Genomic DNA, 14,266 nt, shown 5'->3' with positions numbered 1-14,266 from the left:
ATATTGTATTAAAATATTATTTATCTTGGTGACTGAGTTTTCAGCACCCCTTAAATTCTGTACCCAAAGCCAGAGCCTCCCTTGTCTCAGCCTGGCCCTCCAGGCAGGGCAGAAACAGGGAGGAGGGGGCACGACATGCCCACCAGGCACTAATTTTCGAGACAGAATCTCCCTCTCAGTGGCCCCACAAGGCAGGGCCCACAGTCATCCCCATCTTACCAATGAGGATAGAAGAGCCCAGAGAGGTGAGGCGACCTGCCCAAGGTTACACAGTATGTGGGCACTGTCCCAGGACTGTAAGAAGTCCCAGGACTGAATACTGTGACCACATCATCATGGCCTGTTTAACAAAATGGCCCCAGAGAAGGAGTGGTCTGCAAGGCCTCCAGAGAAGGGAGCAAGGGCTTAGCTTGGTCTCCTCCCAAGGACCTGGACGCCTCAGCTCTTCCTAAATGTTTACTGGGGCCAAGCCTGGCGACGCAGAGAGGGTGGGCCTGAACCATGGAGGTCATGTCCAGGCGTGGGGACAGACCCCTGGGCCATCTTAGGAGCAGAAAGCTGGGCGGGGGGCTGCCCAGTCTGGTCTTACAGATGGAGGGGAGCGGGACGGAGGCGCTCCGGACAAGGGAGCAGCCCAGGCCAACCCAGGAGTGAGGTGCGCAGGCGCGGCAGGGGGCTTCTGGCACGGGGGAGAGCAGGCGGGTGCGGACCGCAGCTGCGGATCTTGGAGCGTAGTCTTTTATCCTGGTGCCCAGAAGGAATCCTTGAGGGATTAAAGTAGGGGATTGTCAGAGTCGTATTCGTGTTTTGGAAAAATGGCTTCAGATAGGAGACTGGTGTGAGGCCAGATTAGAGGATGGAGAAGGGGCAGCCGCCAACGCCCGCGCCTCGGGGACAGGGAGGGAGGGCTGCTCACACAGCCACCAGGTACCAAGATCGCCTGTGAAACTGGCGAGTGAATTCAAAGCGACGGGACCAGGGGGTTGATGGCAGGAACGGTCACTCTCGTGAGCTGTCTGTAGAAGTCTAAAGTGTACAACCATTTCAGCAATACGCAGCAAGTCATGCAAGAAAGTGTATCTATTTAAATTGTGTGATTCCGCTTCTAGGAATTCTTCCTGAGGAGGAAAAGTAATAAAGATGTAACCAAAAGTTTACAAATAAGAATGACTAGGTCAACAATATTAACGATGGGAGAAAACTGGAAATAACCTAAATATCCAGCAGAAAAGGTGTGACTAAATACTGTATGGAGCATCCATCATAAAGAATCTTACACAAACATCCAAAATTATGTTTCTGAGATTGAGTTTTTAACGTGTGTGTGCATTTGCAAAAGCCTGTCCGAAAATGGAGAAAAATGTCAATGATGTGTCTTTGGCTGGGGTGGTTTCACCTAATTTTAATTTTTGCTTTATACTTTTCTGTAGTTATGAAAATGTTCACAAGAAGATATATTTTATTTTTATCTTCTAAAATGATTTTTAATATAAGAATATCATGTACTTGTAAAAGAAAAAGATTAGAGATGGAAGTATATAAAGTAAAAATCGAGTATTTCCGCTTACCGATCCATCACGTCTTACCCTAAAACCCATTCTCTAGAGTTGACCACTGTCGGATTGGTCTATGCATTTCCAGCCCTTTGCCTGTGTGTTGATGTCCCTGAAAACACACACATCTAGCTTGTGTTGGTATTGTATTTTTCAAAAATGGAATTATACTCTGTATATTATCCTGCAGCTAGCTTTTAAACAATCTGTTATTGACATTTTCTATTATCAGTCCGTATGTCTTGTAATGGCTTTGTAAGATTTCAAAGTTTGGATGAACCAGAATATATTTAAGCATTCCCCTATTAATGGACCTTTAGGTTGTTGCCATGTAAAAATATAAATTACAAGTGATACTGCAATGGAAATCCCCACATGTGTGTACATGTGTTGTATGTGCATGTAAAAGTGCACTTATGTATTTCCATAGGATACACGCCTCAAAGTGGAATTGCTGGATCACAGAACGTGCTTTTGGAGTTTCCATAGGTAGTATCCAAGTGCTCTCCCAAACGACTATTCCAATTTGATATTCACTACAGTGAATGACAGTGACTGTTCTTCTACATCTTTGCCAATAATGTGATATCGTTAATTTGGTTTTTCTTTTGCCCATCTGATGAGCAAACATGAGAGTATGTTTGTTGTTTAATTGTTTATTTGATCATTGATGAAACTTATTTTCTTTTCATATTTTTATGGACTGATTTTATTTCTTCTGTCAATTTACTGGTCATCATCTTGCCTGTTTTTCCATTCAGTTGAATATTTTGCTCTAGTCTGTTTGATGCTTTTGTTTATGGGGTCTTTCACCATAGGCCGTTTTTAATTTTTATGTGTCAGTTCAGTTTGGTTTAACTTTTTCTTTATGGTTTCTGCCATCTGTGCCATGCATAGGAGAGGCATCTTTATTTCAATATTATAAGATCCTTTTTCTATTCTGTTTTGGTACTGTAATTATTTTGGTGTTTGTTTTTACTTCACCCAGAGTTTATTTTTGCGTAGGTAAGAATGTAACCTTATTTATTTTCCAAATGGAAAGCCAGTTGTCACATATTTGTTGACTATAAATGCAATTTTTATCAAATACTAAATTATTGATTTATCACTGTCTGTGATTCTATTTGTCTGTGATCTATTCCCACATCCGTTATACCCTGTTTTAATTATTTTAGCTTTACGGTATGTTTGCTATCTGGTAGGAGAAGCACCCGTCGTTATTATTCTTTTTCAAAATATTCGAGACTATCCTCCATCATTATTCTTACTGTTGAACTTTAGAATCAGTTCACCAATTTTCAAAATTCATTTTTTTGGTGTTGTGTTTGTGATTTCATAGACTATATCGATTAATTTGAGAAGAATTGACATCTTTACAGTGCTCATCATTTTTATCTGGGAACATGATCTTCTCCTCAGTCACTCACTTTTTTATCATGTCCGTTAGTCAAGTTGCTTTCTATTTTATTCAGGCGAATCTTGCATATTTTGTGTTAAGTTTATTCCCAAGGTTTTTAACATAATTTTTAGTGAAGTTGTAAATTTTCCCCCAATTTCATGTCCTAAATGGTCACTGCTTGTGTAGAAGGGTAGCCAATTGAATTTTGTGTGTCTGTCTTGTATTCAGTCACTTTATTTAACTCTTCTATTAGTTCTGATTAGCTGATTGTCTTGGGGTTTTTAAAGTAGATTGTCACATAGTCTGCCGAGAACAGTTCTCTCTCTTTTTTTCCTGGTACCTATAGCTTTTTCCTTCATCTCGTTTTATTGGCTAGAATCCATAGGCTTTGTTGACTGATAAAAGTGAGAGTGGACAACCTGGCCTTTCAGAGGGTTTTGCCTTTCAAAGGGAAAGTGCTATAAGTTTTGGGAGATACTCTTTTTGGAATTGAGGAAGTTTCCTTAGATAATTAACTTAAGAAAAGACTGAATGTTTGCTTTCTTTAAATCAGAAACAAGCGTTGAATTTATATTAGTATTATATTAAATTTTGTTTCAAAAATCTTATGTGCACATTTTCAATACAACCCTGACCAGTCCTGCTGCTGAGGTGAGAAATGCTGGCCCCAGTGCAATGGGTTATCTTCCAATTTCGATAAACCCTACGTGGGGGTAAAATCAGATTTGGCAAAGCCCAGGGATTCTTGCCATCATAAACTCTTAGAGTGCGACTTGGGTGTTTCTTTTTCTAAGTATTTTGATGATATTTTTGTGTTATGCTAGGATGTCTAGGACACAGAGGGCTATTCCATGAGAGGAAAGCATTCTGGGATGACTCCAGGCCTCTGGCTTGGAGAGAGTCCTGCTGCAGTGGGGACAATGCAGGAGAGCAAGTTTGCAAGGAGATGTGAGGTGTTTCAATGGGCCGTGTTGAGTCTGAGGTGCCTATAAAGCAGTTAAGCAGAGCTGTGTTTAGGAGGCAGAATGTATGTGGATCTAGAGCCAAAAAGAGAGGTCATGGCTGGAAATAGGGATGGGAGGCCCTGGGCAGTCATTGGAGTGCACGGTGTGGGTCAAAGGCAGAAATAGTGGCAGAGTACAGGAAGAGCAGGATTCGGGAGGCAGTCTGGGGTTCAACAGCCATGCAGGGGAGGGGGCAGTGGGCGACCTCAGGCGTCCAGGGGAGGACAGTCACCAGAAAGACGGGCCTCTTGCAGAGATGTCAGGAGGGACCTCAACCTTGACAAGGATGAGGACTTTGTTGGCCTTGATCTGAGAGGTTTCAGAGAAAGTTGGAGGTGAGAGCTAGAGGGGCCCACTCCACGTCCCAGCATGTGAAACAGTGTCTGGCACAGATAGGTGCTTGGGAGCCATTGTTCGATGCATGGACGGGTGATGGATGGATGGATAGGTGATGAATAGATGGATGGATGGATGGATAGGTAGATAACAGATGGACGGATGGATCGACAGATGATGGATGATGGATAGATGGTTGACTGGATAGATGATGGCTGGCTGGCTGGATTGATGGATAGACAGAAAGATGGCGATCTGAGAGATCAGAGAAGGCTTCATGAAAGAGGTAGAATTAAATTGTGTCTCCATGTCTGGAGACAGAGGAAGAGGGGTCTCCATGTGGAAGCACTGTGAGTCAGGAATAACTCGGTATCCATGGGCCCAAGGAGGAAGCCCACCTGGCTGGACCGTGGGAAATTGTGGGGGAGGAACACTCAGAGGCCCTAAAATGAGGCCAGCAGAGGTCAGGCAGATCTGAGACAGCTCAGGACTCACTCTGCCACACCACCTGAGGGGACAAAGCACTCAAGGATTTGCTGAGCACCTGTTGTCTGCAGCATCACCATAAGCACTAAGGATTCCATAGTGACCAGGATGGCCTTGGAAAAGGAGGACACACACTGGGTGACTCCAAGTCGTGGCTGGCACTTGCCTCAGACAGGGGGCTGAGCATGGAGTTGTCTCAGGGCCATGAGCCCACCCAGGGGTGTCCCAGCCTCTAGGGGGTCGGCTGCCCACCTGCTGGCCCCAGGATGAAGCCCCACCCACTGCAGCCCTGTGCCCGTCATGCCCAGCAGCTTCCGGCTTCAGCCCAGCCCCAGAGGAGCAGGCCCCAGGTGCTGGCCTGGCGGGTTTTGGTCTGAGACTCAGTCACCGTGGTATATCTTCGGCGGCGGGACCCACCTCAGCGTCCTGGGTAAGTGGCTTCACCACCTTTCCCAACCTGTCCCAACCCTCTGTTGTCTTGGGAAAGTCATTTTTCTTTGTCTGGGGGCCGCTTCTCCTCTGCTCTCCCAGCCTTTGGGATTGACCCCCAACTTTCTCCGTGGGGCTTGAGGGAGGCAGGTTAGTCTTGGGGTAACCGACAAGAAGGACTCCAACGGCGGGAGCAGCCACCTCCGGAGTCTGACAGTCAGATGCAGTGGATCCCCGGGGCCTGGGCTGGGGGTTTGGCCCAGGAATGGGGGCCTCTTCCCTCTTCTAGGGCAGCCACCAGAGGCTGATTCTGATAAGGGGCACTGGGGCAGCCTTGGAGACAGTCCCTGAATCCCAGGGTCTGGGCTGAGGGCTCGATGCCCATCCAGGGTGGGAAGGCCACTCAGGAGGCTGGGAACAAGTCTGGGACTCTAGTCTCCAGGGTCACAGAGGGGCAGCCCAAGGGGAGGGCAGAGACAGAGGTCCAGGTCCCTCTAGGCTGAAACTCTCAGGGCCTCTGCTGGGCCATGAGGACACAGGGACACAGAGCCATGGGTGAGACAGGCGAGGGGACTGGAAGCCTGGTGCTCCCAGGATGGTGGTGAAAATGGAGTGAGCCCCATGGGGCAGAGGCTTATCCGACCCTGGGTCCCCATAACCCAGGCCTCAGGGTCTCACCTGTCCAAGGGTCAGACTCGCACCTCCCTCAGAAGGAACGTTGGACTCAGGAGATGACAAATAGGGGAGTAAATGGGGGGCTCAGAGCTATGTGGCTGCCTCGTAAAATCAGGAGACCTCAGAGGTGCTGGGTGGCTGTGGGGGCTACTGTGCCTGTCCTTTGGAGGAAGCGGCCCCAAGGACTCAGCCAGTTGAAGGGGCCTGCAGTCATGGCCCTAGGGACAGGGACAGCGGTAGAGCCGCGGAGGAGCCCTGGGGCTTTGGCTGGGAGGACCCAGCCCTTGCTGGGAGAGCTGAGGCCCGGCTGAGGCAGAGCCGAGCACCCGAGGGTAGAGGAGGCTCCAGGCCCCACTGTGCGCCAGGCTCAGGCTGGGACCTGCTCACAGGCTGTCAGGATTGTCCTGGCAGGCTGCGTGGAGAGCCCAGTTCACAGAGGAGCCGCCCGGGCTCCAGAAGAATGAGAGAGGTGGGCCTGGTGCTGGGCTGAGAGCTCAGGAGGTTGGGGCCGGGTTCCAGACTCAGACTCCAGACCAGGAGGAGGGAGGACAGCCTGCCCTGCTTACACGTGGGGAGACCTAGGCTGCAGATGGAGCGCGTGACCAGGTCCCCTGGGAGAGGGGACTTGGAAGGGCTTCTGGGAGGGCAGGGGGCTGTGTGCTGTCAGGGGCTGAGTGGAAAGGGAAGGAAGGAAAGAAAGGAGGGTCCCCTGGGTGAACAGGCACAGCCACCATGGGAAAAGTCATGACTCTGTAGAGCGGGGGTACCGCCCATCACCCCGACTCTTCTGCTGCATCTCACAGCCCCTCCTCTGTCCACACAGGTGGTCCCACGTCTGCACCCTCGGTCTCTCTCTTCCCGCCCTCCTCTGAGGAGCTCAGCGCCAACAAGGCCACAGTGGTGTGTCTCATCAGTGACTTCTCCCCCAGCGACTTGACGGTGAGCTGGAAGGTAAATGGCGCCGCCATCAGCCAGGGAGTCCAGACCACCAAGCCCTCGAAACAGAGCAATGGCAAGTACGCGGCTAGCAGCTACCTGACGCTGACCCCCGCCCAGTGGAAATCGTCCAGCAGCGTCAGCTGCCAGGTCACGCACCAAGGGAAAACCGTGGAGAAGAAACTGTCCCCCTCAGAGTGTTCTTAGGTCCCTGAGCCCCGCCACTCATGGGACCCCCCCAGGACAATCAGGAAGGGCCTTCCCCACCCAGACACCCCTTCCCAGCTCTCCACTGTACTCCTGAGACCCCACCCAGCATCAACTCAGCCCAGGCAGGTCTCACACCCTCCTCAATAAAGACCTAATCATTTATCATCTGACGTCTCTGATGTGCATTCTATGTCTGGCTGTGTATAAGATTCTGAGTATAAGATTCTGAGTATAAGAATCAACCATAAAAAGCAGGGACAGTTAAGAAGTAAGATCTTGTTTCCCATCATTCCCCACTCAACACCCCAGAGACCAGGTGAGCTCTGTGTGGCAGTGGGAGTCATGCCCCAGAGCAGGAAGTTGTCCTTGGTGCCAGCCTCTGGGATGCAGTCATTGCCCCTCTGGGAAGGGAGCAGGGCCAAGTGAGAGGGGAAGCGGACGGCCCTGAGGGGGACCAGGGAGAAATGAGGAGGGTCTCAAGAGGGCAGCAGTGGGCTAGAGGCAGCAATATAGGGGAAGGAGACCCCTCAGTGAGACCCTGCTCTTTAGGAACAGAGGTTAAATTTCCCTGTTCCATCAAGGGACCCAGTGGGAGAGCAATTACCAGATGAGGGGTTTCTGGGTGGCTTATCATCAAGGAGCCGTGGAAAGGTTTGAACAATGCATCACATGAGTACATTTCTCAAAGTTTCACAATGCACGTTGGCTATGTGAAGACACTGACAAGTCCTGCAGCAGAGACACAGTGTAATATCACATAGGTTGACAATTCCCCAACCTTTTGGATTCTCCTACCAACTTAGGGGGCCCTGGAACACTCTTCAAGTCAGTAGTGCTCACAGTAGTGGTCACTGGTGCTTGGAAATGGGTTGAGGCCGAGGCACAAGGAAGCTCAGTTCGTGTTCTGAAGGGTCTGAGTCACAGTCAGGGCAAGGGGACCCAGGAGGGGGCTGGGACCTCAACCGTGGGGAGTCTCAACCTCTGAAGTGGGGTCAGAGTTAGGTTAGGGTGTCTTAGGGATGGAGCAGGTGATGCCAGCTGGCTGGAGGAGGACCGAGGAGACCTGGCTCAGTGAGAAAGGGCACTGTATGGGCACAGGAAAGGCATCCAGTCATATCTGAGAGAGAGTACCAGCTGGAATTCAGCATTAGAGTGAGGGCAAGTCAGACTAGTTCAGGGCAGGGTGAGTGTGGCCTGGGGGCTACAGCAGGTCTGACTTCCACAGCGACTCAGCGCCCCCAGATCCTCTGGGGCCACAGGGAGCTCTGGGCCACAATGTGGCAGAGGACAGGGGCCCCCTTGGAGCTTAATCTCATCCACCTCTGCCCCAAATCAAAGCCTAAGAACGGGGAGGAAGTTAGGGGGTCCTAGTGTCCCACAGCATCTCCCTGACCCCATTTCATGGATCCGAATGCTGAGGTCCAAATGGGAGAGAGGACCACCCAAGTCTCCCTCATCTCAGTGGCCCTGCTGGGAGATGGCCAGGATCCTCCCGCCCCTGGTGCTGCCCCCACATTCATCTCCTTTTTATTTTCTTGTGAGTTTTTATTAAGGAAAAATGAAAACAAAAATAAAGAGACAGGGAAATAATACCCCCATGTTCCTAGCAACCAGGTCCTAAAAAAATCAATTCACTGATGATGCTGACCCACTCACAACAGAATAACTCCTCCTCCATGCAATAGTTTGACAGAGATTCTAGATATCTTTTCATCTGTAAATATTTTAGTTGTTTACCAGAAAATAAAGACCTAAAAAGTAACTAAAATTTCATTATCCAACCTAAGCAGAAATTATGAGTAAATCATTAACATCTGAAAAGAGTTGGTCATCAGATGCCTCATAGATGTTGTAAGTGTATTTACTTGGCTGTATTTTAGGAGCTCTCGTTATTTGGGGGTTTTCAGTTGATTTATATGAGGATTGAATGAGGTTTGACATTGCGATTGGTCCATGTGTCTTTAGGCCTGTGGGGTCTGTCATAACTCCCAAATCCCTCTCGATTTCCTTGCAAGGAAGTGGCTGCAGAGGCTGAGCTGATGGTCCAGGGATCTCCCAGGGTCAGGACGCAGCTCCAGGCCTCCCTGAGCTGTAACTGAGCGGCTCTCTCTGCTGTGTGTTCCTGCAAAGTGCTTCTGGCATCAGGCTTCACAAGGTTCAGGTGGGATTTGGCAGAATTGCCTCCCAGGACACTTGGCTACTTTGCGTCACAGGACTCCTGTTCAGTCAACCTCCTTTGAGTGGCATTAGCTGCTTGGATGGTCCATCAAATGTGAAGGAATGCAACGTGGTGATACTTCAGGTCTGTGCCCCTTCCCTGGTGAGGGCTGCGCTGTGTCCATGGAGGGTCTGCCCTCAGCTGCTCCTTAATCACCCCATGTGCCTTGCATATCTAAGTTTAAAGGAAGAAATGGAGACTCTTCCCATTGTTCACCGCTTTACAGGATGGTGATCTGGACCCTGCCATCCTCCCACGGTGAAGAATCACTGTGTAGTGTCGTGGTGACTCTGGGATGTGAACGAATCTGCTTGTGTGAATTCACTGCGTTATCCTCTGCTGATGATGGCAGTGAGGCTGCCAGTGATGCACATTGGTCTGCTGGGAGCGTCTTCACGTGGCTCCTGGGGGCCCTGATGTGCTCGCAGGGACCTCTATGGCTCCTGCTTTCTGAGTGACATGTTCGAGCTCATCTTGTGCAGTTCCTGCCCCAGGGCTGAAATTGGCCCTTAATTCTGGTTCCTCTTAGTGGCAGGTGGGATTTAGGGTCATGGTCAGGATGTTACTCATGTCGCCCTTTGGATGAGGCAGAGCAGCAATCCCACCAGCAGACCCTCCCCAACATAAGACCAGATTGAGGGGCGGCAGGGATGCTCCCAAGGTCACCCTGGAGGTTACGCTGGCATTTCCTATAGGACCAGCCCAGACTTCACTCAGGACAGCCCCAGATTAGGATACCCCCAGGGAAGATGAGGCTGAGCCACTGAAGTTATGGCTGTGCACATAGGAAGTTTCCAGTGGCCACTGAACGCAGGCCACTCTGCCTCTCCTTGGAAGGTGGGGTGCAGGGGTAGGAGTCACATCAAGGAATTAGGATCATCTCAACATCCATAGAAGAGATGTCCTGTCCGTTTCCTGGAACCTCACTCATAGTACACAAATGCCCTCCACAAACGCATTCCAGTTCCCAGGGCACTGTGAGTAAGAGCAGCAGACTAGACACCAACTTCCTTTTGGAGAATTGCTTCCAAGGATCCTGTTGCTTGGGGTCAGCTGCACTGTTATCTGCTGGCAGGGGGTGGGGGGGGACCGATTGGCCCCCCTGCTGAGCAGATGCCAGCCTGGGGCACTGGGCCTGACTTCCTCCAACGCAGCTGCAGATAGGGGGCTAGGAGGTGGGGCAGGGGCCTCCCAGGGAGGGGTTTTTGTATGAGCCTGTGTCACAGTGTTCATAGTTCACTGGAGGTACCCATCTGACCGTCCTAGGTGAGTCTCTTCCTGCCCCCAGTTCCCTGCTCTCCTCAAAGTTTAGGCAGTTTTCCACTGTTTTTGCTCATCTCTGTGTCTTCTCTAAGGCTACAGTCAATCTTTCACCCAGGATCCCAGGCCCTCGGGCCCTTCCTCTTCCTCATACTTGCCTCAGCTGGTCACCAACAGCCCTTCTTCTCTGACCCCAGAGGCAGGAGAATGGGCAGGATGACATATAGAGACTTGTCTGTCTGTCTGCCAGGGTCGTGCTGGCTCCCAAGATGTGCTCTGTTCTGTCCTCCCCTCTCTGGGCTCCTGTTGGACCAACTTTGTCTCTGGGGGTCACTAGGAACCCCTGGCTCAAGGGGAAGTGGGAACAAGGCTACTGAGGGGGTGACCACAGGGAGACTTTAGAGGGACCTGAACCCTCAGGTCCCTAGCTGGGGACACACAGGTCGGAGGTTCAGGGAAGGTCTTTGGGGCTGTGGGACTCAGGATTCAGGGGCAGGACTGTTGCAAGAGGTAAAGGGGTTCCTCCAGGCCTTGGGGGGGCCACCATGGACAGAGCCCTGAGCTGGCCTGGGACTCAGGGAACCCTGCTGGAGGGAGGATGGAGGGGGGTGAGGTGCTGGCCGCCAAGAGGTAGGCTAAGGAGAATGGCAGGACAGGGCAGAAGGGATGGTGGACTTCTGGGTCTCTGCAGGACACACTTCCTTGCATGAAGAAAGACAGAACCTATGGCATGAAATCCCCAGTGATAGGTCCAATTTGCCAGGGGGGAACAAGAGAGACCCAAGGACAGGAGACAGACTCTATGAGTAGCAAAGATCCTACCCCGTGAGAGGGTCCAGAAGAGACAGATTTGGATAAAAACAGATCCCCTTAGGGCAAAGGCCCAGAAATGTCCAGAGCAGATATGTCAGGTGAGAACTGTCCCCAGAGTGACCCCGCAGAGGTCAGAGAGCTCACGTAATCCTGTCGGGGGACAGACAGGCAGTCAGTCCCAGGCAGACCCATCAAATGTCAGGAGGAGAAAGGGAAGGAGGATGAGGGTCAGACTTCTGTGTGGAAAGTCAGAGCCTCAGGGGGTCTCAGGACAGGTGACGACAGATGTCCAGGCTCAGGGCTTTCCAGCACAGACGAGGAGATGTTCGAGGACACCTGACCCACCCCCCCAGCATGGACCCTTGGACTCACAGTGGTCTCTGAAGTAGGGGCCCTGACCTGGGCCTGGAGACCCCATGCCCACCTCACAAACTGAGGTCAGAAGTTCTCACTAAGGACACTGAGCCAATGGCCACCTGTCTGTCTCCTAACCCACAGGTCAGCCCAAGTCTGCACCCTCAGTCACTCTGTTCCCACCCTCCTCTGAGGAGCTCAGCACCAACAAGGCCACAGTGGTGTGTCTCATCAGTGACTTCTACCCCAGCGACTTGATGGTGAGCTGGAAGGGAAATGACGTCACCATCACCCAGGGCATCCAGACCACCAAGCCCTCGAAATAGAGCAACAACAAGTACACGGCCAGCAGCTACCTGACACTGACCCCTGCCCAGTGGAAATCTTACAGCAGCGTTAGCTGCCAGGTCTCATACGAAGGGAGCACCGTGGAGAAGAAAGTGTCCCCCTCAGAGGGTCCTTAGGTCCCTGAGCCTCCCCTATCCTTGGGGGCCTTCCTCATCCAGACACCCCTTTTCCCACCTCTCCACTGTAGCCCTGAGACTCTGCCCAGCATCAACTCACAACAGGCAGGCCTCACACCTTCCCAGTTTCTACTACTCCCCAGTAAAGACCTAATCTTTTATCATCCAACACTCTGATGAGCATTCTGGGTCGGGCCCTGTCTCTGGGTTAAAGAGTCAGTAACTAAGGGATGGGATAATTAAAACACGGGCTTCCATCAACCCGCCGTCCCCACAACCAACCCCTCAAGGGACCAGGTAGGGCAGCAATATGGGGGAGGGAGACCCATGAGCGAGGCCCTGGTCTTTAGGAGCAGAGGCTGAACTTCCCTGTTCCCTCAAGGGACCTGCTGGGAGAAGGATTAGCAGGTGAGAGGTCCATGGTTGGCCCATCACCAAGGAGCCATAGAAAGGTTTGAACAATGCATCACATGTGTACATTTCTCAACCTTTCACGATGTATGTTGGCTAAGTGAAGACACTGACAAGTCCTGCAGCAGAGACACAGTTCAATATCCTATAGCCTGACAATTCCCCAACCTTGTAGACTCTCTCTGCCAGCTCAGGGCACCCTGGAACACTCTTCAAGATAGTGATGTTCATAGTCACTGGTGCTGGGAAATGGGATGAGGCTGAGGCACAGGGAAGCTCCGTTTATGTTCTGATGGGCCTAGATCAAAGTCAGGCCAAAGGGATGCAAGCAGGGGCTGGGACCTCAATCAAAACTCTTAATGTCTGGGGCCGGTCAGTGGCGTACTGGTTAAGTTTGGGTGCTCCACTTCAGAGGTCTGGGGTTTGCGGGTTCAGATCCCGGGCGCAGACCTGCACACCACTCATCAAGCCACATACAAGATAGAGGAAGACTGGCACAGATGTCAGCTCAGGAACAACCTTCCTCAAGGAAAAAAAGAGTAAGATTGGCAACAGATGTTAGCTCAGGGCCAATCTTCCTCACTAAAAAAAAGATGAAGAAAGAAAGAAAGTCCTGATGTCTGAAGTCATTTCAGGGAGAGTTACTTTAGGGTGGAAAATGGATGGAGCAGGTGGTGTCAGCCTGCTTGAGGAGGACACGGGAAAACTGGGTCAATGAGAAGGGCACAGTCCCAGGCACAGAAAGCAGATCCAGTGAGACCTGCGGCTGAGGGTGTCCGCTGGACTCGGGAGTGGAGTGAGGGCAGTCAGACTAGCTCAGGACAGGGTGAGTGTGGCCTGGGGGCCACAGCAGGTCTGACTTCCATGGACTCAGCGCCCCCAGACCGCCCTGCCTATGGTGCTCCTCTCCCACCCCTTCCTCTGGCTCAGCCCTGAGTGCGCCTGCAGCCTGGTGCCAGAGACACACTGCCTCCCAGGTCCCTGACAGCAGACAAAGCTGGCCTCACAGAGGTGCAGGCCCTGCCGCCTCTGTCAGCCGACATGTCCTTGGGCCTCTCGGGGCCTTCTTTCCGTGCCTCCAGCTCATCAGGGACACAGAGCAAACTTCCCCACAGCTGCTTGGGGTTAGGACAGCCCAGAGGCAGAACCTGCAAGGACAGGGGGCTCTGGAGACACAATGGGGCAGAGGTCAGGGCCCCCCTGAAGCATGATCCCAGGCATCTCTGTCCCAAAGCACAACCTCTGATCTAGATGGAAGCCTGGGTATCCTATGTCCTCTTGCCCCTGTGACCCCATCCATGGATCTGAATGTTGAGGCCCCTGTGGGGAGGGAACCACCCAGGTCTGCCTCATCTCACCGGCTCTGCTGGGTAGAATGCGGGCTCCCCCCACTCCTTGCTGCCTTGCCAAATCTAGTCTCCCATTCACTTTCTTGAAAGTTTTTATCGTGGAAAACTTTGAACACAAAAATAAGGAGGCAGGTGAATAAAAATGACCCCCATGTTCTCATCAGCCAACCCCTCAAAATAATCAGTTCACTGGTGATGCTGACCCACCCACAACAGAGTGACTCCTCCTTTATGCAGTATTTTGGAGCAAATTCCAGATATCAGATCTGTCCATCTGTAAATTTTCCATTAGTGTTCTGAAAGATAAGGACCTGGAAAAGAACTACGATATCATTAACCTAAATAGGAGTTATGAATAACTCGTTAATA

At 51.2% G+C, this 14,266-nt stretch overlaps 1 protein-coding gene across 17 annotated transcripts in view; it reads left to right on the top strand.

Moving 5' to 3' along the window:
- Positions 1-7,195, top strand: part of LOC100060608 (immunoglobulin lambda variable 1-40) — a 765,973-nt gene extending 758,778 nt beyond the window's left edge. For 8 of the 17 annotated variants that reach the window (XM_070276184.1, XM_070276181.1, XM_070276168.1 and 5 more), the window contains exons 3-4: positions 5,163-5,208; positions 6,706-7,195. In XM_070276184.1, the coding sequence (XP_070132285.1) occupies positions 5,163-5,208; positions 6,706-6,754 (95 nt within the window). In that variant the 3' untranslated portion in view covers positions 6,755-7,195. Of the gene's footprint in view, positions 1-5,162; positions 5,209-6,685 lie in introns of all 17 variants that reach the window. The other 9 variants (XM_070276174.1, XM_070276179.1, XM_070276175.1 and 6 more) reach the window with 2 other exon arrangements.
- Positions 7,196-14,266: the final 7,071 nt, after the last annotated feature.

The sequence above is a fragment of the Equus caballus genome, chromosome 8 (assembly GCF_041296265.1).
Source record: "Equus caballus isolate H_3958 breed thoroughbred chromosome 8, TB-T2T, whole genome shotgun sequence".
NCBI lineage: Eukaryota > Metazoa > Chordata > Mammalia > Perissodactyla > Equidae > Equus > Equus caballus.
Note: the sequence above shows the minus strand (reverse complement) of the source record. Positions and strands in the feature narration are given on the sequence as shown.